General features: G+C 36.4%; 1 protein-coding gene across 1 annotated transcript; it reads left to right on the top strand.

Moving 5' to 3' along the window:
* The first annotated feature begins 5,341 nt into the window (after positions 1-5,341).
* Positions 5,342-19,860, top strand: LOC127788113 (uncharacterized). The gene is made up of 8 exons (XM_052316225.1): positions 5,342-5,707; positions 18,066-18,255; positions 18,343-18,584; positions 18,659-18,859; positions 18,935-19,024; positions 19,130-19,234; positions 19,325-19,654; positions 19,736-19,860. The coding sequence occupies exons 1-8, from the start codon at positions 5,342-5,344 to the stop codon at positions 19,802-19,804; spliced, it is 1,593 nt and encodes a 530-aa protein (XP_052172185.1). The 3' UTR covers positions 19,805-19,860.
* Positions 19,861-24,654: the final 4,794 nt, after the last annotated feature.

Below are 24,654 nucleotides of genomic sequence, written 5' to 3'. Positions count from 1 at the left end.
TCGTCCCTCCCTTCGCCACTTGCATAGCCATCGCCTCCACCACCGGCCACAGACCACGCGGTTTCCCCCCTACCCCCGTCGTCGCCCCGATCCGCCAGCATCCCCGACTCTCGAGGTTCAGCCATGGCTGCCCTCTTCCTCTATTTTTCTATATAAAATATATATATATATGTGTTTGTGCATATAGATATATATCTGTGTTTGTGTGTATATATGTATGTGTTTTTATTCACCCATTTTCTCTCTCTCTCCCCCATAGCCACCCAAATTTCACCTGTTCTCTCTCTCTCTCTCACCCGCCATTTTCAAGCAGAGCCAGATTCAGCTACCAGCAGAGGCGGTGGCTCCAGCAACGGCAACAACAGCTGTGGCTTCCTCCTCCAGCATCCAGCGACCGGCCGCTGTCGAGAGCTCGCGCTTCATCATGCTTCCCTCTCTAGGTTTCCATCTCTACCTTTCTCTAGTTTTTGTATATATATTCTGTTTTTGGCTCTATTTTCGATCTCTGCCAGTGGCTTTGTTTTACTGCAGTTTTTCAAGTCAGCTATTGGGGCAACTCGAAGCTTTTCATGCCTTCTAGACCACTGGCACAACCACGGCGAAGAATGGGTTTGTGCCACAACTTAGCTAAAGGCTCCTATTTGCTCTAACCTAGCAATAAGCTTTATATTAAACACTTACATATTATAGTTTCTTCTTTATTGACTATTGTGCATAATCTTTGGCTCTTGGAATGTTGGTATTTTATTAAACACGTGCTTATCAGCGCATCTTATGGACGCTCTTTGTGCTTCTATTTCATTTTACTGCCTTTTTTTCTACTTTAATTTTTCCTTTTTGTTTTGTGAGCAGCATAACCCTGAACCTGGCATTTAAACTATTGCCAGAAATAGACACTATAACCTTGGTCCATACTTCACATATATTTGGTATGAAATAGTTACTGTTTCAAATACTCGAGGAGCTTGATAAGCATGTATTTGTCGGTATCTTTTTTTCCCTCCCTACTCTGTTTTTTCCTTTTTATTTTGCTTTTATTCAAAGATATTGAAAGTGAATATCATGGAATGTGGATGAATTTGGTGCCTGATTAGCCATCATTAATTTACGCTATGACATGTTTGAGGTTAGTAATTTTCTTTTTAAAAGCATAATTGGATTGACCATGTTATGCTTTGCATGATACAAAGAGATGGGAAGTATAACTCAATTTATGCTAAACTTAAATGTATGACGTTGGAAAAAATATTAATCAGGAAATGCCCAATCTGGACATGATATGCAGAATCTAGGCGCGTTTTCATGTATGTAAGATTTAGGGATAGTTTTCGCATATTGGTTAATGGGTATATGGCGATTTCTGGATTTTGGCTTCTCCGTATGTTGGTTGCACGAAATTTTGTGATCGATTTGTGTCTTGTGGGTAAAATGACAAAGTTCGTAGAATAGGTTATACAAAAAATATTTCTATTTTTTGACGTGATAATCTAAGTTGTTGATCTGAACAGTGCATGTCTTGGAAAAATAGATGGAGTATTCTTAAGGATACAAATTTTGAACAATTTGTAGGAACAAGTAAAAGATCTTAAGAAATTAACACCAATCTTCGTAAGCACTCTCACATGAATTTGTTGCAATCCAGATTACAAGTAGGCATTGCTGGACCAAATCACTAAAACTTTGAAGTTCATAATAATAATATTAGACCAACTTATATTTTGGACTCTGTGATAATGCGGCACCGTAATGGAGGATAATTGTCAGTATGAGTATTTTAATTCCATTTGTAACAATCTATTGGGTTATTAAGGATAATTGCCACACTGCCGAAGGCATTTCATAATTGCCAATTTTTTCCCATTTCGTTTTTCAATTCTGATTTGTGTTATTTGATTTTGGTTGAATTCAATTCATTCACCAACTTCATCTAACTGTTATTTCATGTGTCAAATCTAGATTTTTGGAGAAAGCTAATTTTTTAATTACATGTAAAAATGGGACTAGAAGTTTAGCTTATGGTATCTATCTGTTGCTAGGGTATGGAATTATATGAGGAATACATATTTGTCTGCTTAATAGATTTCTGTAAATGTCCAAGTTGCTTCCACAATCATCGATTTCTTTTTATGATACAGACCACCTGTTTTTTGTTTTTGTTTTCGGTCAATGAGAAGAAGATCTTCCTTTTTTTAAAAAAAATTCTTTTCTATCTGAGAGTTAAAAGTTTCCAGGAAAATAAAAATAATAACACCACAATCAATCATAGTGGTGCTCTATATATGTAGTTTGTATTTTCCATATAAACTGTTTTTTCTTTGTTAATTAATTATTGGACTAAGTCTCTGTACCGTACCATACTATACATGGTTCTTTTTCTTTCTTTTGTGGTTGTCTTTTTGAATTTTCTCCCTCTCAAATTTGGTTGCTTATACTGTTTGCTTAGTTGTAATTAATTGTATTATTATATCTCCAAAAAGGAAACTTCCTGGAACTTTTCAAATTATTTATTTATTTATTTTTTAAATTTGATTATGCAATTTCTAATTTCTGAGTACATAAACTTAATTACTCAAAAAGAGGGTCTCCAAACATCCTAATCAAATTGGCATGCATTCTCACGTGGGTTGAGAATATATAGACTTTAATTATTTTCATGCCTGGAGGATGATAATTAACATTCAAGTGGTTAATTATATATATAGTAATTACATTACATGTTTTGTGGGTACAACTGCCTTAATTTGTTTCTATTATTCCATTCAAATTAATTGCTTCTCCTTGATAAGGAATATGCCCTGAAAGCTAACCTACTTCCATTCATTAACGTGGCTGCAACTTTAAGTTAACATGGCTTGAATTTTGGATAAATATACTCTTTATCTGAGCTCAATTTTACATGGCTTGAATTTTGTATGGATGAACACAAATCCAACTCTCTGCTGATTGGATTTGAATTTTTGATATGTGAAATTCTCATTAATGCATATATTTTATCTTTTAGATTTGTAGTTTGTTTTAGGAGTTCAGAAGAATCTAACGTTTACAGTCTTGAATTATGTGTCATTGTATGGATGGGTGCAGATTTCGTTTTGATGATTTAGTGTCTTCTTCTTTTGCCTCCCAACTCAAGCTGTTGGTTAAGAATTTTAATAAGTCGGAGTCCGCTCCTGATTATTCTCAAGGTTACTTTCCCTCATTTTCTAGGGTTTCTTTTTCTTCGTTTATGATTGATCGTCATTTACTTTGTTTTCAGTCATATTCATTTTATTTTCTGATTCAAGCTTATTGTTGAGTCATGTCAATTGTTTGATCAGATTATTCTCTCTTTTTTGTTGCCGTCTGGAGGAGGTTTAATATTTGAATTTAAAAAAAAATGAAATAATACCCAATGACCGATTGTTTCCTTATGAATGGGATTGCAATTTTCATGGGCATTGTATAATTTTCTTCTTTTTGTTTTTTTAGTTTTTGCAAATTTTGGTTTTTGTATGTGATGTGTCGTACGCTGATGAGATGAGATTATGTTGTTGATGATACAGAAGAAGATGTGCATTTGGGGGTTGCACATCAGATGTACAAGGATGGAAATTATAAGCAAGCTCTAGAGCACTACAATGTTGTTTATGAGAGCAACCCACTGCATTTATATTATCAGGTCTCTTAATCTTCTGCATTGTTAATTAGTTTCAAAAACCCAATTTTCTCTTTTCATGGTGTTGCCTAAGTTCCAGAAAGTGATCAGCTTCTTTTCTTCAGTTTTTTTTCTATCTTTTTACGCAATGCTCTTTCTTAATATTCCATTTAGTTTGCTCGGACAACAATTTTTAATGTAATTTATTGTTCATTCAATAATGAAGAATGATAAATGAAAACCTTATATGTGCAAGCCACTATGTGGACAGATGTTTATGTATGGAGAAAGGGAGAGGGAGGGTTCAGTAGAGAACAAACTAACAAAAGCAGCAGGCTGTTAAGTACCAGTTAGCCTCAATTAAGAGAACTATAACTAATGTTGTTGTCAATCTTCAATTTTAACACACAACTACTTAGAATTGAGCCACACTTTGAAGAGTGCTATGGAAACATGGCAAATGCTTGGAAGGTAGTGTTATACTTGATATAAGTGTTATTATGCTATGAAACCAGCAGGCTGAGTTCTTCTTATTATAAAACGTTAACAAATATACAATAACTTTACTTGCTTTTATATTTTGATTTGCAATATTGGTGAACATTATAAATTTTATATATTTGTTTCTTATTTGAGTTTTGTAGAGCATTTTAATATAATATGTATAAATTATAACTGTATTTTAATCTTAATATTATTTATATCGTGCCTTTAGGCACGGGTATACCCTAGTTATTATATAAAGGGAGGAGAACATGGAATTGGAAGCAGGAGGCTCGGCAGTGCACAAGAAATTGAGGATTTTGGTGAGGCTCAGCGACGCATAGTGGACGCAATTGAAGAAATTGGAGGCACACAGAAGGCTTGGAAGATTGGAGAAAGTCGTTGCACACATAACATATATACATATTTTGTATTAAAGTAGTGCACAAGAAGCTCTTATTTTCTTTTCAATCATTGTTATTCTAGGTTTTCATTAATTCCATCATGAACTAATTTTATTTAACTAGGGTTTGAGAGGAAGCTTGTTATGAATTCTTGATTTTTATTAATTGGGTTTCTTTCTGTGATTTCAATTATTTATTACTTGTTCTTTATGTGATTAAGTGATTTAACCATCATTTAATTGATTTTGTATTATAATTTGAGACCAAGAGGTGATTTTTATAATAGGTTGAAGTAATAAATTTCATAAGATAGATAGTTGATAAGGGATTTGATACTTGAATCTTATGAGTGATAATGAATTGGAACTTAACAATGAATTTTGATTTGTTATAACTATTGGGAAATAGGTTGATTATTAACAAATTGAGATTTAATTAGGTTAGTAAATCTTGGGAAAGAAACTAACCAATTTAGATATTCACCCCATTGAATTGATAGAAACCCAATTGATTGAAAATTAAGACGGATTAATAAGTGGATTCAAAACACCCTAGTTGCCTCCATTTTATCCAAGTTAAGTTATTTTTAATTTGTGTTTAATTTTAGTTTTCATTATTTTAATTTATCCAAATTCATCTCTTTTTATAGTCTAAATAATATTAAAGTTAATATAATTTTTGTAATTAATCCAATCCTCGTGGGATCGACACTCTACTCATTTATTATATTACTTGCGCGATTCGTACGCTTGCGAATTAACCTAACACTGATGCACTGTCCAAGTTGGCCTCTACTCAAGACACCCCGGGACGGTTGATTCACATGGAGGTCCTGCAACGACCAAGTGCAGATGAAAGTGAGGAAGGTGTTCTCTACATTGACATGGTCGACGATTGGAGAATGCCAATGCTAAAGTACCTACCTAGTCAAGAGCTCTCAGCAGCACCTTTAGAGACCAAGAGGTTGAAGACCAATGCGGCCCACTTCACGGTTATCGGCCAAGAGCTATACAAGAGAGGGTACTCCGCACCACTGCTAAAATGTTTGGGGGCCCAAGAGGCAGAGCATGCTCTGGAAGAAGTGTATGAAGGAGACTATGGTAAGCATCTCTGTGGGAGAGCATTAGTTGGAAAGATCCTATGGGCCAGTTTCTTTTGGCCCACCTTGAGGCAGGATGCAACTCGAAAAGTGCGGACATGTGATAAGTGCTAAAAACACGCCCCTTTGATAGTACGACCCCCTTCATCAATCCAGCCAATATTCTAGCCATTGCCATTTGCACAATGGCGGTTAGACATTTTGGGTCCATTTCTAATGGCATCAGCACAAAGAAAATTCCTACTAGCGGCCACTGATTACTTCACAAAGTGGGTCAAATCCGAACCGCTAACAACCATAACCGAGAAAAGGGTAGAGGGAATGGTGTGGAAAGACATAATATGTCGCTTCGGTATACCCTGGATTCTCAACATGGATCATGGAACACAATTTGATTCCGAAGCTTTCAGGGGTTTTTGCCAAAGATGGGGGATCAGTTTTAGGATGGCGTTCGTGGCATACCCACAAGCCAATGGGTAGGCTGTAATAACCCATATTTTCATGAGGTTACCATGTAATTTAAGTAAGTTTAGAATACCAAAAAATTGGCTTGATAGCAGTTATAAGTACTGAATCGTCTGTAGGGAGTGCCCTAGAGCCGAGATATCTAAGGAAAATGATATGGATTTGACGAGCATTTTGAGTCATGATTTATGGTATTGAAAGAAATTGGATCATGAACAATTTTTGGTATAGCTAAAATGCAGCTACGATTCAGGCTGAAAAGTCGAAATGTTATAAGGGACTTTCGGGAAGTCAACAGAAGCTAAAGGGGGCTTCGATTTTTCATAAGGAACAATCTTTCAGTTGTTTCAGGAATAAATGAAGGGGATTGAGGCCAAAACGAAGATTCGGGCCTAAGTGCAGTTTTTTGAAATTATCGGAAGAAGGTCGAAATGACATTTTTTTGGAATCTTCGGGGGTCAAATGGATGTTTTAGGACTTGAGGGTCTTAAGTGCAATTATGGAAAGTTAAGGGGCTTCGTGAAAATGGGTCAAAGTGAGAAATCCAAAGTTTGAGGGGCCAATGTGCAAATTCAAAAAACTTCCAAAACAACCATGGTCGACCAGCCTATTCCATCACGAAAATTGGCCACTGGGAACCCACGAGGGTTGGTCAAGGATGCCTTTGTGTCAAGTCATGGCCGACAACAGCCACTGGGATGGCCAAATTTTGAGAAAAAAATAACTAGATTATCAGCCAATTTTGTCGTGCCTGTAACTTGCGATTTTGGTCGGATAAGGCTACTTGTAGGGCAATCTGATAAAGGTAAGATCTCTTAAGGCCATGGGTTGTTCGATCTCATGCATTTGGAGGTCCGAAAATGCCTATAAATAGGCGTTCTTGATGGACGAAAATTGGGAGAGTTGGAGCGCAAAATCGGGGCCGTTTTCGAATAAATTGTGAGTTGAAATTAAGGGGCTTTTGTTACCCATAACTTGAGGAGAAAATCTGGAGATTTTGAGGGATTTTCATTAAGGTTTACTAGGGTTTCGAAGGTCGCCGGAGATTGGAAACGGTAGCTTCAGCCGAGACTTCAAGCTTCCATTTGAGGAACTTCTGGTGCTCATTTCGAGCTCAAGATAGCCTATGTTGATCAACTAAGGAAGTAGAAGAACCTGGTGGAGTCATCCAGCATTGCCAGAAAAAGTTCACCGAAGAAGACTGAAAGTAAAGCAAGATCGCTACGGGGCAAGCAGCGTAGTTCAAAAATTTTGAACCTTACCCCGATCCCGGCGATTGGATCAACGTCGAAATCAAATCATTCACAAACAAATAAATAAATCTAACCTTTAGATTATCGAGTCGTTCGCGGATTCGAGCCGTCCAAGCGTCCGGCCTCTAACTCGTGATACACGGCACGCGTCCGTTGGCAAGGAGAGCGGAATAGGAGTGCTAGCTCCTTCTCCTTTCCGCGGCTTGTGTATGGACGGTAAAAGAATCGATTTTCAACTCTTGAAAACCAACAAAATAAAAGTGGCTTAATTTGGGCATCCCATAAAGGGCTATATATAGGGAGGCAACCTCCTAGGGTTTTCCTAGTCCATGGACATGGATTGGGCTAGCCCATTAATCCTAGTCCAACTAGAGATTAAAGTGGCCCAAATCCATTTATAAAATATTTGGCCCAAATCTAATTTAAGCCCAAATATTTAATATTTAATATTTGGCCCAAATCTAATTTAGCCCAAATATAATATTTATTATTTAATATTTGACCCAAATCTAATTTAGCCCAAATATTTAATTTAATTTAATATTTGGCCCAAATACTTTATTTAGCCCAAGTATTAAATTAAGCCCAAATTATTAAATTAGAAACTTCTTTTCTAATTTAATCATTAAGTTAGAAACTACTTTCTAATTTAATCAATTGCTATTTTTAGGAAACTCTTTCCATTATAACGACTCCTCGTCATATCGACGTCATTACGTCTATTTGTTCTTTTTTCCGTGAGAACCTACGACGGCAAAATTTCTTGCCGAAGTGTCCCACTTAACCATACGTCCACTCTCCTGGTTTAAGCCAGGGACCGTGCCTATTGCGTATGACTCATTAGGCTTCCGAATATGTTGGCAATGTGTCGGTACAAACACATAAGACAAGATTGGCCTCTAGTAAGGCATCATGCCTACCCAATTATTTAGAAGGATTCATAATCCGCAAATAACCTTTCACGAGCATGGTTACCGTGTAATTCGATCCTCTCGTCAATGTATCTTATGTGATCTCAAGTATGGCGATGTGTTGCTTGATAACGATCACATGAGTTTTCTTCGGTCTTCTGGATATCTTCACTTAATAGAAAGTAAATCAATAACTCCTTATTGATCTCTTTTACCATGGCCATGGATTTAAAGTGAATATCCACCGAAGGCGCCTTAGATACATCATCCTCTATCAAGGGATAGACGAGTCCCATCTTGGTTATGCACCCATCTCCATAAGCTTCACGATATGCCCAACGATCGCCCACGTGCAGCCTTTATCTAGGCCCATCGAAACAATGTCAAAGCATATCGGTCTTCTTATGAGATGACCGTGACAACCTCAGGTCCAAGGATTAGTTACACCCATCTCGTATGAGAATTCCATCAACATATAACCAAAATGGATTCTCATGGCGAGTCATGTCCAGTGACACGTTCTCCAACATTGGTCACCTATGTACTTGTCTAAGCATCTCCATGCCTATGGGTGTGAGACCCCCATTGCTATCACATAGCAAAAACATAGCACATACAAGTCTTACCGCAATTGTCAATGTCCATTCTTGACATTGCTACAACTTAGGACGTTTAATGATGTCTAGAAACTGTGATGCATCTTCTCACATCTTTATAGATTATTCACAGTATACATCATATGGACTTCTATCTAGTTTCATTCGGTTATTACAATAATAACAAGAAACTAATAGAATGACTTCTTGTGAATTTGAATAACTCTTTATTCAAATAATAACATGATTACAATTGTCAGTGTATAACATGCCCAATCTGATTGGGTCTAGAGCACTTACACTAACAAAGACGACCAGCGCGTGGCCAGCACGCGCAGGTCTTCACGCGCCACCACTCTTTCTAACGCGTGTGGGCATGTGCAGGAGCGTGGAGTAGCCTAAAAATTTGGAAAAAATCTTGGAAAAATTGAGAAAAATGTTTTATGAGGTTTTGTGCAATCAGATTTTGATTTGGCCTTCCCAATGTCTCGATTTTGGCATCGACCAGTCTTGTTTTGAGTGCAAACGAGGGTTTGATGTAAGTCTAGTAATTTCCTTTGATGTTCTTAGACTTTAATGAATTGTTGTGGAAAAATATTGGAGAAAATAGTTTCGAAGGTATTTATTTGGATTTTTAGAAGGGAAAATGGAAGAAAATGCATAGAAAATGAGGAAATTAATATTTTAAGATATTTAGTGATTAAATATGATTTATAGGATTGTTGTGCTCGAGATAAAGTAATTGGTGAAACCTTTGAGGGTTGGCACAAAAATTAAGGTCGGACACACAAATCGAGGTGATGCGCATTTTTCAAGATATCCCAAACTTCGTGCTAAGGTAAGTGGTACTTTCTAACTAGATTTAGTTATATGAAAATTCTTGGTTTTGTAGGTGGTTCGATTCTAAAAATTCGATTTTATAAATGATCTTATCATGTTTCCATTCCTTGATGTGAGTATGTCGTGTAGATTGCATTTACATGTTTTGATTTATGAAATATGCATATGAGCATGATGAGATTCACGCTCATACGTTGCATGGGTTTGGGATTAGGTACTTGTAACACCCCCTCTCTTAGAACTGCCCGAGAAGAGATGCTACTAGGGAAAATAAAATAAAACTAGCTGGTAACTGAAATCTGATACCATGACTGAACATCTCAATCAACTGGAATAAAAACTCTGAGTCAATACAGACTGAAAAGTACAAACTCTGTCTAAGGGACAATCCCTCAACTGAAATATAAAATAAATCTAAACTGACAAAACACTATAAAACTCAACAGTTTCCTAGACATCTTTTATCTTGAGCGGCTCCACGTACACACACTATAGACCACTGCTGCTAGGCCCTATATCTGATACTCCCCTGCTAGAACCTAGAGGGGGAAGAGTACAAGGTGAGCTACAAAAGCTCAGCAAGTAATAAGCTGGAAAGAATACTGAAGCTGAATTGAAGAATATCGATACTAATAAATAACTCACTGAACTTGTACTGAATAATCACTGTCTGATTGCACTCATAAAAATGTAATGCATATAAACTGTAAACTAAATGCAAGTATGCAACTTTGGCTCATAGGCCCACATAATCTGATAATACATACATGTCTGAACTAAAACATGCATACATAAAAACTGTAAACACATACTGTGGGCAATATGCCCCTAGCCCCCTGGTTGCCACCAGGCGAGCAACTCATAAACTGAGCTGAAACTGAAACTGATGGGATCCCCGCGGACAAGCCGCCTAGCGCGCATAATGTAATGCAATGTTCACATAAATGTTGACACACGATATGTAGTGCTCCATATAAAGTTATGCTCAATGCTCATACCAAAATGTATGCACATAATCTCACAAAGTAATGCTGATCATATCATAACAAAATAATGTTGAATATGATATGATCTTCATCTATATATTGGAATACAAAGATTCAATGAATTATGATTTAGGGTATGGGCATGATTAACTTGTTATACTCTGGCATATAAACTCATTACTGGAAGCTCTTAAATAATTTAACTTAATTAAAACTTTGATTAATCTATTCTGGAAGTTCAATTAAATTTCTGGAAAAGTCATCCGGATATCAAGAAGGATATCCGGATATGATGAAAGACATCCGGATATGAATGAGGCTCATCCGGATACACTGACGCTCAAATAAGAAGCTAACTGGAAGATATTTGGATAGATATTAGGACATCCGGATATGATTCTGGTCATCCGGATACACTGGAAGCACAAAGAATGAGCTATTCGGATATGCTGGATAGTATTCGGATAAGGACTAGGACATCCGGATATGATTCTGGCCATCCGGATATCTCACTGAGGCATTCGGATGCCACAAGAGACTATTCGAATACGGATTTCAACTTTTGAGGGAGGCATTCGGATATCAGGCAAGACATCCGGATATTATCTTGACCTATCCGGATATATAAACAAACCATCTGGATATCATACTCAAAGAACTTTAGATACATCCGGATACGATACAAGGTATCCAGATATTACTCATAGAAAGTCTTAGACTTATCCAGATACAACACGAAGCATCCGGATATCACTTACAACAACTAGGCACATACAGATACGACTCAAGGCATCCGGATACTACTCACAATCACTGCTGAACACATCCGGATACGAAAACGAAGCATCCGGATATTACTGGGATATTCGGATATGAACAAGAGCTATCTGGATATTACTCACAATAAGCACTGGACTCATCCGGATGTCATACAATCCATCCGGATACATTGCTAAAGCCATCCAGATATGCCCAAGGGCCATCCGGATTTCACTCATAGAAAACTTTTTGACTCATTCGGATAGACTCTATTCCATTCGGATGCTACTCACAAGCTTTGAAAAATCCATCCGGATATGGAAGAACTCATCTGGATATCTGCAACTATTTTTTATAAACACGAATGATTACAGAGACTATGTTCTTCATCAAAACTCAATGAAACTATGCCATTCTGGAATAAATCTTGGAAACATGAATCCTAACTGGTATGAAACAACATTAAGGATGATTCAACAATGCTATTTACTTGAATTGTTGTATAACTATGCACATCTATTTCATGCATTCACTGTGAACGTATATATATATATATACTCTGTAACTGGTAACAATCTTGTAAAACAGACTGAATAAACTTGAAGAACTGAGAGTAATACTAAATCATAATCCCGTAAGGAAGGTTTATAGGGATAGATATTTACCTTATGCTAGCTCTGATCGGATCAAATGCCTCCGATGAGGATCACTATTGCAACCTAAACTCTCTGATAGCTTATTGGCTTCTGTTCTTCAATGTGGCGTGAGAAAAACTATGGCTATGGTTATATATATATAGGCAGCCCTAAGCCCATCTCGAACTCCTATTATAACTTGGAGTCTCTTAAGCCTTCTCCTATTGGGACTAGGAGACTTCAAACCCAAACCATATTAGCTATGGATTATCTTAATCCCATAATCATAATAATTCTAATTCTTAATCAAAATAATTATAATTAATTATTTCAATTCTAATAACAACTTCTTAAATGACCAACATGTCCTTGCATTTAATTTCCACCAAATAAATGCCATTAAATGCTCTTTAAATGCTATTTAAATACTATTCTCTCCGTTAAAAATCTAAATTGCCACTTTGGTAAATTCCTTTAACTCCAACATTAAAAAGAAATAAATGTTATTCTTTTCCTTCAAAATCTCTAAATTGCCACATTAAATAATTAATTGAAAAAAATCTCTAAATCAAATACTTCAACAATTAATAAAATAATTCTTGAATAAATAATGGGCTCTCTAATGGGTCATTACAGTACTGGCGCCGTTGCTTTGCCAAGGGTGCACCCATACACCCCTGTCTGGCAAGGAGAATGAAAAAATGGCGAGTAATCTTAAGGTGCAGTTGACCCAAACATGAGAGTTATGATATTATGTGCATTAAATGTTTTGTTCCCTTACTTAGATGATTCATTATCTAACTTGGGCTTTACCCCTAGAATATTCAAACGTTTCAAATGGAGATTGTAGCAGATACGAGGATGAATAAGGCATGAAATGACACTTAGCAAAGTGCATGATGAGTTTCATGATGAGTTGAATGTATATTATGTAGCCCATGTATTTAAGTTCTGCTACTTTGAATTCTGAACGTTTTGAGAAATGATGATGTATAACCTTAATTATGGTTAATGAGAATGTAAGAATTGATTTATGATTAATGTTAAGATGTTAAGTTCGATTCTATCTTCCGCATTTAATGTTTATGATGATTCTCTTTCGAGATAAATGTATGGAGATTTTGGGATAGATAAGAGCAATGATATGGTTTAGTCGTAGTTTTAAATAGAAAAAAAAATTAATTATCCCAGAATCGTCCCAAGTAATAGAACGCTCGAAAAATGGGGCATTACACAAGCAGAAGCAAGCAATAAAACTATCCTATACGAGTTGAAGATCCGACTAGAACAAGCCAAAGGTAGATGGGCCGATGAACTCCCTAGCATTTTATGGGCATATCGCACGACCAGTCGTGTGCCTACAAGGGAAACACCATTCAGCTTGGTATATGGGACAAATGCTCTTATTCCGGTGGAAATAGACCTCATCTCGCCTCGGGTTATGGCTTTCAGTGAGGAAGGAAATTTAGATAGTTTGAGGGAGAACTTGGATCTGATAGATGAGCTGAGAGAGAGGGCAATTGTGCAGCTGGCAGCATATCAGAGAAGGATCGCTAGCTATTACAATGCGAGGGTCCATCCTCGAATGTTCCAGGAAGGAGATTTAGTACTCAGGAAAACATTAATTACAAACGCCCTCAGGGAAGAAGGAAAACTCAGACCAAACTGGGAAGGACCCTACAAGATACAAAAGATGCTAGGGCCCAACACTTGCGTATTACAGACATTGTAGGGAGAGATGATGAGAAAGACCTAGAATACTATGCACCTCAAAAGGTACTTCACCGCCCTGGTGATCGAAACTAGCCTTAAAGGATCCGAAGCAGAAGTCATGGAAATGCATTCGTTGCAAGAGGCGCTACCTGACTCTACTATGAGTCGGAGTTCTTTTTAATTTCTCTATGTAATAATTCCCCACCGAATAAAAGAGCACCCCCATGCATTCCCATGGAGTAGGCAAAACTATAAGCCGAACCACGTAAAATCTCCTGTGCCTTGGGCGTTTGTATATACGATAAAACATAATGCAAGTGCAGCAGCTCGGTGATGGTCCCTAATGAGATCAGAGTAGCCCGGTGGAAATCAGGCGCATGGGACCACAAGCTGGGTTGGGATCATTAGATGTTCTTGTTAGTGTTAATGCCCTAATGTTAGATTTAGATGGCATCTGGCATTTATATTTATGGGACTAATGATGTAATACTTGCAATATATAATAAAATATGTTTTCATATTTATGGTCATATCTTTATTCATAGCTCTCCAATCATTAATATAAATGAATCATTAGATTTCCTATTAAAGGTCTTATTCTTAAGTGTTAAGAATATGTGACAATTGACCTTTGTAAAAAGGATGTCTTAATGGTTATTCGTAGTCCTTAGACTTCTCAGATGAGGACTATGATTAGTCGAGTATGGACTGACACATGAGATACTACCTTTGATTAGTATGAGATACTAATGATAAAGAATGGTGAGTCGCATGCCATAATCCATGAGATGGATATAGTATACATGTGGGTAGGTGTTAGTGGAACGCTTACTGAATGTGACGCATGTGATAGATCACATGGCTCGGAGGATCTATGATCTATCACAGGCTTCGATAGTGTTACTGGTCCTTAAATCAGAAGCAACACAGTTGTCTTGTATGTCAGTGTCAAGAATTTGCCATTGCTAAATACCATTCGGTTACCGGGTGGTTCCTGTGTAGTGGCGTATGGAGATAGGTGATCGCTAATGGGATCCGTCGACCTCTGGCGTGAGGTGAATATCCTATGTGATCAATGGTGGTTATGGTTGTATAAATCCCTAGCCAGGGTACACATGATTGAAAAGGTGTTTCTAATGTCGGAAGGTGTTTCGATATGTCATCTCAATCACACCACACTAGATCTTGGCATAGCTATCGAGTTAGTGTGTTTGATCAATCCATGACTCTCACTCGATCGTCTTGTTAATCGATGGAAGGATTATAGTACACGGGAATCGGAAGCCCAAATAGGTTCTCAAGAAGTATGACTTCATTACTGGTAGGATCGCCCTGACATAATGCTAGTTGTCACTTAGAGTCTTTCAAGTTACATCGGGGAAATAGAGGGATCCTCATTGTAGACCAAAGTGTTGGTTGGCGTCAAGGGGTTCAACGTGTCTCGATTGCTACTTAGTACTGAACCTAGAAGGTCACACGCATATCTAAGTGTAGTGGTTAATTAAGCGATGAAAGTTATAATCTTCATTAAGGGTTAATGATTTTTTACCGGGATATTAATAATAAGAATGGCTCTCATTGGATAATTAATTCTTATATAATATTTTATGTATAATAGTTATACATATATTATATTATATTGAGAGAATTAATTTAAATTAAATATATGAAAATTAAAAGAGAATTTCCATTATCTATATAATATATATGTAATATTACAAGAAAATTTCCATTCTATATAATATATATGATATATTATATAGATATTAAAAGAGAATTTCCATTCAATGTAATATATATGATATATTCACTACAGGAAAATGGGGTATTGCTGGCGAATTTTTCCCGGCGGTTTAAAGAAGTGTCGGGAATACACCAAAATCCCAGGCGGTTTACTAAACCGCTGGGTATTCCATACACATCCCCGGCGGTTTTTAAAACCGCCGGAGATAGTCAACATCCCCGGCGGTTTTTATAAACTGCCGGTAATGAGTACACATCCCCGGCGGTTTCAAAAACCGCCGGTGATTTTGACTATCCCCGGTGGTTTTTGAAACCGCCGGGGATATGATTTAATATAGCACCGCGAAAATTAACCCCTCCCTCGCGCCCCCGCCCAAATCTTCCTCTCATCCCCTTATCTTCTAAAATCCCCCCCTGCAAACCCTAAAACCCTCTCTCGCTCGGGCCTTGCTGTGTCTCTCTCGCTCGCTCACTCGCCCTCGCTCTCGCCGCTGAGTCGCTGCCTCTCTCTCCCTCGCCCTCGCTCTCGCTCGCCCACTCTCAGTCGCGCGCTCTCGCCCTCTTCGTCTCTATCGCTCGCCCTCAATCGCTCTCGCCCTCGCTTGCTTTCGCCTTCACCCTCAAAAAAGGTTAGCCTCGAAGCTTCTGTTTTGATTTGGATTGACGAACAGAGCCCCTGAATTTGTTCGTCAATCCAAATCCAAATCCCCTCAATTACTCACAATTGTTGTTTTTGCCCAAAATGTGTACCGTATTGACGGTTTACATAATTTCCTTAATATTTTCAAGTGCGGTGGATGATGAGGTGGTTTTGATGTGACATGAGAGTTTTATTTTGATAATAAGTTTGATTAAAGTTTTAGTTTGTAAAATTTTTACGATCCTGCAAGCATCTTTATCAGATTCTCCCATTAACTACCTTCAATACACAGAAATTTATTTGTTTGCATATATCTGATATTTACTGATGTATGTGCTCTCAAATTTTAAAAAGGATTGGTGACTACCTTTCTTTGTTGATGGACAACAACTATAGCTTAATATTTCATTACTTGCCCATGACTAGTATATAAAAATATAAAATAAAAATACTTGAAATTAGATTAAAGATTGAATGCCCTGATCTTTGAGTAGTCCTTCCCATAAAAGATACCATTCGTTTTGGTTAATCAATCAATCAATGAAATGAAATGCTTAGCTGCTGCATTAGGAAGCAGAAAGAAAAATGTTGGTTCATATATATATCCAAATACTATTTGAATATATAAACACTAAACATTTTGACCATGTTACATTTGGATTGAGAAATTTCAAATGACCATGTTTGATTCTGTCATTTTGAAATACTTGCATTTCAAATCCTGGATTTGGACCCAAATACAAATGCTTCCAACAATTATATAACCAAACAATGTATTTGGAATTTTTCAAATTCCAAATGATGAAGTCATGAACAGCCATACGCAACCTTAAGGAAATACATGACAAATTTAGAAAACTAGGCCTTTTGTTGAACAAAGAAAACATTTATAGAATGATTCAAATTCAAAACAAAATATATTGTCAACTGAAAGTGACATGCACTTATTAACAGGACAAGCTTCTACAAAAAAAACTGACCACCTTGGTCACTTGCTTAGATTTCCACTTCTACTTGTATCTGAATTTTATGGTTTTATGCATTGAACTTATGTGCATTTAGGCATGTAAATTCATGGAATTTGAGCATGTGAATGTACATAAGTGATAGCATCAAGGAATTTGAGTGCATGAATGAATATAAGTTAGAGGGTGTTTGGCTAAGCTTAGAACTTCAAAGCTATAGATCAGCTTTTCTAAAAAGGTTACCTATTTTGGCTAGGCTCCAATAGTGAAAAGCTCTACCTAGCTTAAAAGCCTTTACACCAACGTTTGTAAAAAGTATGGGGGGACAACTTTTCGTTTTTGAATCTTGAAGGAAAAAAGCTGGTTTTGACCAAGACCATTAAATTTTGGATTTAGATGACATGGAAATATCATGTGATTGCTTATGTTAAGGATATCAAGAAAGATTATTTTTTGTGGATTTTCTTTATAAATGAATCAGATGAATGGTTATTTCCACGTATAATATGTTTTGAAAATTATTCTCATGCATGATTGAAAACTTGTTTTGGCATGATATATGCTTTCAATTTTTCTACTTGATATATATACACACACACACACATGAACAAATGACTTCAAAGCAATTTGAGAAGGCTGATTTGTGAAATTGTTTTCAGAAACTTGAAAAGATTCTTTGATGTTTTTAACAAGTGTTATAAGTTGTTTTGGGACCATGTGAAATCCCAGGGGTTACTCTAGCAACTAGAAATTAACTACAACTGAATTTTAGTTTCTCAACAAGAGGAGATGAGATTAGTATATTGGTATATGTCAATCACTCCAACGGGTATTTAGGGTGATAAACGAGACTGGTATATTGGGAAATACTAGGTTCCTTGGTACATTAATGGACCCAAGACTATATTGCCTATTCAGATATTAATTGTGATATGTTAACAGATGGCACCTAAGAGGCAGACTCGTTGGCCAATTGGATCCCTGTTACGTAGTACAGATTCACACCACAATGATTCACAATCAGTTTCATCCCATCATCCAACCCCAAACCCAGTCCCGTCACATCCCCAACATCCTGAAGAGGACTTGATCCACTCACAATTCAACCCCCAAGACTCACATAATCAACAAGGTAAATACCAAAAATTTATTCAATATGCATAAATTATTATTATTTTCTAATTCAATGTGAAAATATTGTGTTATTATGTTTTAGCAGGTACAAGCTCCATGTCATCTACTGCCAAGAAAGGAAGAGGAATATCAAGACAAATTTTAAAATGGGGAAAGGAAAAGATTCATATTGAATTTGATGCTGAAGGACAACCAATTGGGGAGATGGCAATTAAGTTGGAAACCCAATTAGGTGTGATGGTAAGGAGTATTGCTCCCCTTACATTTACTGATTGTAAATCACCAGGGATGGAACCATATAAGGAGTGCATCTGGCAAGAGGTCTTGGTGAGTAAATAACGTCTCCGATTCTTATCTATTTGACCCTAAACTTTTATACTCTAATAAGTGTATCATTGCAGGATAACACTGATGTGCCCACAACATGGAGATCAATTTGCTTGCAACATGCTTCCAAGAAGTGGAGAGAGTACAAAGCCACCTTGAAGAGGCATTATGATTGCCATGAGACAGATGCGGCTCGTCTATCAAAAATACCGCCTGGGGTGGACCCGGAACAGTGGAAGGTTCTTGTGGAGTATTGGGGATGTGAGCAAACACAGGTATGTATGATTTATGTATGGTAGATATATCAAATGGATTCTCTATACCTAGTTCTAATATCATGTTACAAGTAGGAACGTAGTGCGACAAATCGTGCCAATCGAGATAAGCAAAAGATGGGTCACACCAGTGGTAGGCAATCACATCCTCAAGTTAGACACCAGGTAAGAATAGAATGGATATTACTTATATATATTTATTGATAATTTAATTAGTAATGCCTAAACTTTAAACATTTAATATATTTCATATCTTATATATGTTTTTAGATGACTATTGAAAGTGGAGATGAGCCAGATAGAATCAAGCTTTTTAAACAGACACACACCAAAAAGAGCGGAGAGATAGTAGACTCTACATCTTTATATATAATCGTATGTATTTCTAAAATTTGAAAGTTGTAGATATATTTTATTTCTTTTACTTGTCGATTTATGTAACTAACTTGTGAAATATTTCTTGAGGAACAAATGGATGAAAGGTTGTCACAAATACCTGTTGATGAACAAACCCCAGATTCGCTAGAGGATGTCTTTACTCAAATACTAGGCAAAGATGGGCATGGCAGGGTACGGATGGGAGGACTTGGAACATGCCCAACTAAGGTAAGACAAAGACAACAGTATCAAGTGCCCCAAGAACAGTATGACCAAATGCGTGCGCAAATTACTGCCGAACTAGAAGAAAAATTTCAAGCTCAAATCCAAAGTCAAGTTCAAATGCAAGTTCGTGCAATACTTGAGGCAATGGGACATACACCACCGGCTCAAGACAATACACCACAACCGAGACAGGTATGTCGTTCCATTAGTGCATTTTGTGATTTAAAATTACATGTTTACTATATATATTAACTAAATTATTTTGAAATATAGCCATCCTCATATGCTAGTACTTCTGCCGCACATACAAGCACACCATCACCTGAAGATGAATGCGTTTGATTATCGACACCAGAATGTGGTCATCATTTAGAGGCAATTGACCGTGACCTTTATGAATCATGATCCGCAATTCAACGGTAAGATCAACGATGAAAGAAAGCCTTTTTAACCTGCTCTGGTCTGTTTTTTTTTAACTTCGGATGCTTGGATTGGATTTTGTAGAATCAACAGTGATCTCCAACTGTTCATTCTTTGATGTTTGTGGTTCTAAAAACAAACAAACAAACAAACGTAACAAAACAAAACAAAAACCAAAAGGGAAAGCACCGTAACAAACCAAGTTCAAATGTAAGTGAAGGAAGTGATGGCAATTTGGAATGGGGGTAGCCATGCATAATTGTATACATATGTATATGATGATATATTATATTAATAACATATGAATTATTATATTAATATCAAGGAAGGAAATTAAGGGGCTGCAGTGCGTAGGTTTCAACATATATATAAAGAAGTAATATGTACACTATGTTAACATATAATAATATAGTAATAACACATATTATATTATGTTAATATATTATTAAAGGAATTGAGAAGGTGAAGGAAGCTGGTGGAAATGCACATGGCGTACAAGGGGGAGGCTTGTCCTCCAAGGCCACCGAAATTATTGTAATGCTGTAAGTGTATATATATTGTACGGCATATTATAATATATTAAGCTGCACATAGATAAATACAGGTTAATGCATAATGTATATGATAAATGGCTTATTATTATTATTTAGAAAAGAGAAGCAAGTTGGTAGAGCAGTATGCATTCTTCTTTCTTCCAAACTCTTCTCCAATCTTCACTCTCTTCTAGCTCAAGTGCTGCCTATGTGGTGCGGATATTCGGGGTTTGTTGATGAGTATAAAGATGAAACTGACATATGAACATGGGAAGTATTTGCATAATCATGGTGGTGTAACATGTGATCATGCATGAAATGAAATTATAATTGTTTACAATTGAGTTTATATAGATGATAAATATATTTATACAACTATTATTTTACGCGACAACTATGATCGCGAGAGAGGAAAAGGATATCCTAATATTTGGTGGACGAGCGCTTGACGTGGGGAAGCTAGGGCTAAGAATCTCAATTGGATCTCATACCATAAGTGAATGGTTTATTTAATTATAGATATGATTTGATATGTATTTTTGAGGCCTTGGTGTTGTTTGTGATATTTGTGAGGCCTAAGGGTCGTATACATGATTTGAGCATATTGGCAATGTGTGAGCCCTAAGGGTCGTATGTAAAATTCTGAACATGTGCATGTCTTGCAAAATGATATGAAGCATAACATGGAGGGTTTTAGATGTAAGTGTTTTTGTATATAGTTGTTATGCAATTTTGAACATGTTTTATGCAATTTCATAGTTAATGTACATACTTATAGATCTATTGTTTTTCAATGCAGATCGAAAAAATATGATATGCAATTTTGGTTGGAGCATGGTAGTGTAATCAAGGGTTATCTGAGGTCATTTGGACATGTTTTAGTTTAGGGTTGATTTGTATGTGTAAAAATGGTATTGTGTAATGAGACGAGACAAGATTGATCTTTTAAAATTGTAATAGTATTTAAATAGATAATATACAATTGTTATACTTATTGTGTGTAGTGGGTGAATTTTTTAAAATTGTTGGTGATTTTTTTGTTATTAAGGTTTTGATTGCATTTGATTAATATGCACACAGGTTTTGAACCTTCCATAGATCTTAAAAAACAAATTTTAGAGTGTTGCTGGTGGTTTACGGTTTTTTGCGGCGGTTCACCTTTGCCGGCGGTTTAAAAACCGCCGGTAATAATCGGCGGTTTAAAAACTGCCGGTAATAATATTATTACCGGCGGTTTTTAAACCGCCGGCAAAGGAAAAAATTTGCCGGCGGTTTTGAATTGCCGGCAAAGTTAATTTTCTTTACCGGCAGTTTTAAACCGCCGGTAATAATATCATTACCAGCGGTTTTTAAACCGCCGAAAATTCTTATTTTTACCGACGGTTAGACAAAATCGTCGGTAAATTTTTTTTACCGACGGTTAAAAACCGCCGGTAATATTTTCCGACAGACGTATTTCCGGCAGAGAAAATTACCGCCGGTAAAAATTTTACCGACGGTTTTTTTACTTTTTTCGGCAGTTTTTTAACCGCCGGGAAAAATCAAATCTCTTGTAGTGATTATACAGAAAAGACAAGAGCACTCCCTGTAACGACCCATTAAAGGGTTTAGATTTTTATTTAGAAATTATTGAATTTCTTAATTAGTTTTGTTTGGAGAATTTTTGCCAATTAATTGTTAATGTGGCAATTTAGAGTTTTAATTGAGAAAATAGCATTTAATTATTTATTTTTGAAATTAAATGCAAGGACTTGAGGGTTATTTAAGAAGTTGTTATTAATTTAATTAATTAATAAAAGTTATTATGAGAATGGGAAGTCCATCTGAGAAAGGGTTTTGGATTTATGGAGTCTCCTAGTTGTATTAGGAGAATGAGATGCCCTAGGGTTGCTCTCTTTCTCTCTCTCTCTCTATATATATATCTTCCCATAGCATTGAGTTTCTTCACGCCGTGGAGATTAGAGATCGCATAGAAGAAGGAAATAAACCAAGAGCTATTGCAGTAACAGTGAGTAGCATTCGAGTTCGATTAGAGAGTTTAAGGCAAGTATTCCATCCTTGTAATCCATTCTTACGAGATTATAGTTCAGTAATACCCTCAGTTGATTCAAGATTCTTAGTGTAATTCGGATTAATACAGTCAGTATGTATGTATATATTTTTCATGCATATACAGTGAGTTCAAGCTTTGCATAGAAGGCTCTCGGGAGATTATTGAGCCAATTAAGAAGATCATAAGGCAAGTATCCTTCCCCTGTAATCCTTTCTTACAGGTCTTGATTTAGTTTGATATCAGATTTCCAGAATTGAATCAGTTCCAGTGCATGTATATATATATATGTGCGTTATAGTGAGTTATATCAGTTCAGTGCATGTTTATATATGTATTTACATGCGTACAGTGAGTACTAGCCAGTTCATGCATATTCCTTGCAATGTTTACATTAGTTATGATCAGTAAATCATCCCTCAAGTTGTTTATATATCAATTGGGATTGTTCTCCCAAGATTTCTTTTGGAATGGTGTAGTGAAGCTAAGTTTTTATTCAAGTTATGATCTCTGTTATCGTAAGCTTTATATTTGATGAGGTTCCAGTCATTCGAATAAGTCTTGTGTCATTCGAATGAATTTCAAAGCATCCGAATAAGTTTCAGTGTTATCGTAATGTTTTTCCTTGTAATGTATCAGTCATTCGAATGAGTGCCTTGTCATTCGAATGAGTCCTGAGATATCGTATCATTCGTATGAATTTTTGAGGTTTTAGACTGTCATTCGAATGAGCCTTGTTATCATTCGAATGAGCCCTTGAAGATGTGAGTAAGTTGTTGCTTTGTATAGCTTAGCATTCGAATGAGCCTCCTTGTCATTCGAATGATCTTCAAATTGATTCGAATAAAGTTACTGTTGCATTCGAATAAGTTGAGTTTTGCCAGTTCAAATGTTGGAAATTTTCAAAATTCATTCGAATGAATTTGAGAGTCATTCGAATGAGTCCCAGATCAGATCCGAATAGCCTTTGAATATCATCTATCATTCGAATGAGCCTTCTGTCATTCGAATGAGTCCCTGTCATTCGAATGAGTTTTCTGCCATTCGAATGAGCTTGTTGAAATCCTTTTCTTTCATTCAAATGGCTGCCTTTTCTTTCAAATTGCTTCCTTAGACTTTCTCAATCATCCAAATAGTATCAAATGGCATCCAAATAGCTTCCAATAAATTCTTGATTCAAATTTTAAATTTAGTATGAATATTCAATTATTCCAATATTGAATTTTTATGCCAAGATATCATAAAATCCAATATGCCATGCCTATACTTAGAAATTTCAGAATATTTGAATCTCAATATTTCTAGTAAAAATCATATACCATGTTTAGCAGTTCATTATGACATGGTCAGCATTATTTTGTGAGATTATGTGCATACACATTGTATGAGCATTGAGCATGACTTATGTGGAGCACTACATATTGTGTGCTAGCATTTATATGAGCATTGCATTATGCGCGCCAGGCGGCTTGTCCGCGGGGATCCCATTAGTATCAGTACAATTATATCTTAGTTATGAGTTGCTCGCCTGATGTCGACCAGGGAGCTAGGCTTACAGTTTTTATGTTTGCAGGACTCAGATCAGTCAGGTATGTGTTACAGTTATGTGGGCCTATGGGCCAAAGTTGCATACCTGCATTTAGTTACAGCTTATGTGCATTACATCTTATAAATGCCATCCAGTGATTATTATATCTCTCAGTACAAGTTCAGTAAGTATTTTTATCAGTATCGATATTCTTCGATTCAGCTTCAGTTATTCTTTTCAGTTTATTACTTGCTGAGCTTTGTAGCTCACCTTGTACTCTTCACCATTACAGGTCCTAGTGGGGGAGTACCAGACGTGGCGCCTAATAGCAGTGTCCAGTAGTGTGTGTACGTGGAGCCGCTCAAGACCAAAGATGTCTAGGAGTTATTAGTTGTTAGTTAGTGCTTGATCAGTTTAGATTCATTTTAATTTCTAGTTTAGGGAATTTCCCTTAGATGCAATTATGATTTCAGTTTTTGTTGACTCAGAGTCTTATTACAGTTAATTGATATATACAGTATTGGTATCAGAACTCAGTTATCAGTTGGTTTATTTTATTATCCCCAGTAGCACCTCTTCTCGGGCAGTTCTAGGAGAGGGGGTGTTACACTCCCAATATATAATATATATGATATATTATATGGAAAAAAAAATAGCATTT

This window comes from Diospyros lotus, chromosome 13 (assembly GCF_014633365.1).
Source record: "Diospyros lotus cultivar Yz01 chromosome 13, ASM1463336v1, whole genome shotgun sequence".
NCBI classification, from domain to species: Eukaryota; Viridiplantae; Streptophyta; class Magnoliopsida; order Ericales; family Ebenaceae; genus Diospyros; species Diospyros lotus.
The sequence above is the reverse complement of the archived record's forward strand: the minus strand, read 5'-3'. Positions and strand labels throughout refer to the sequence as shown.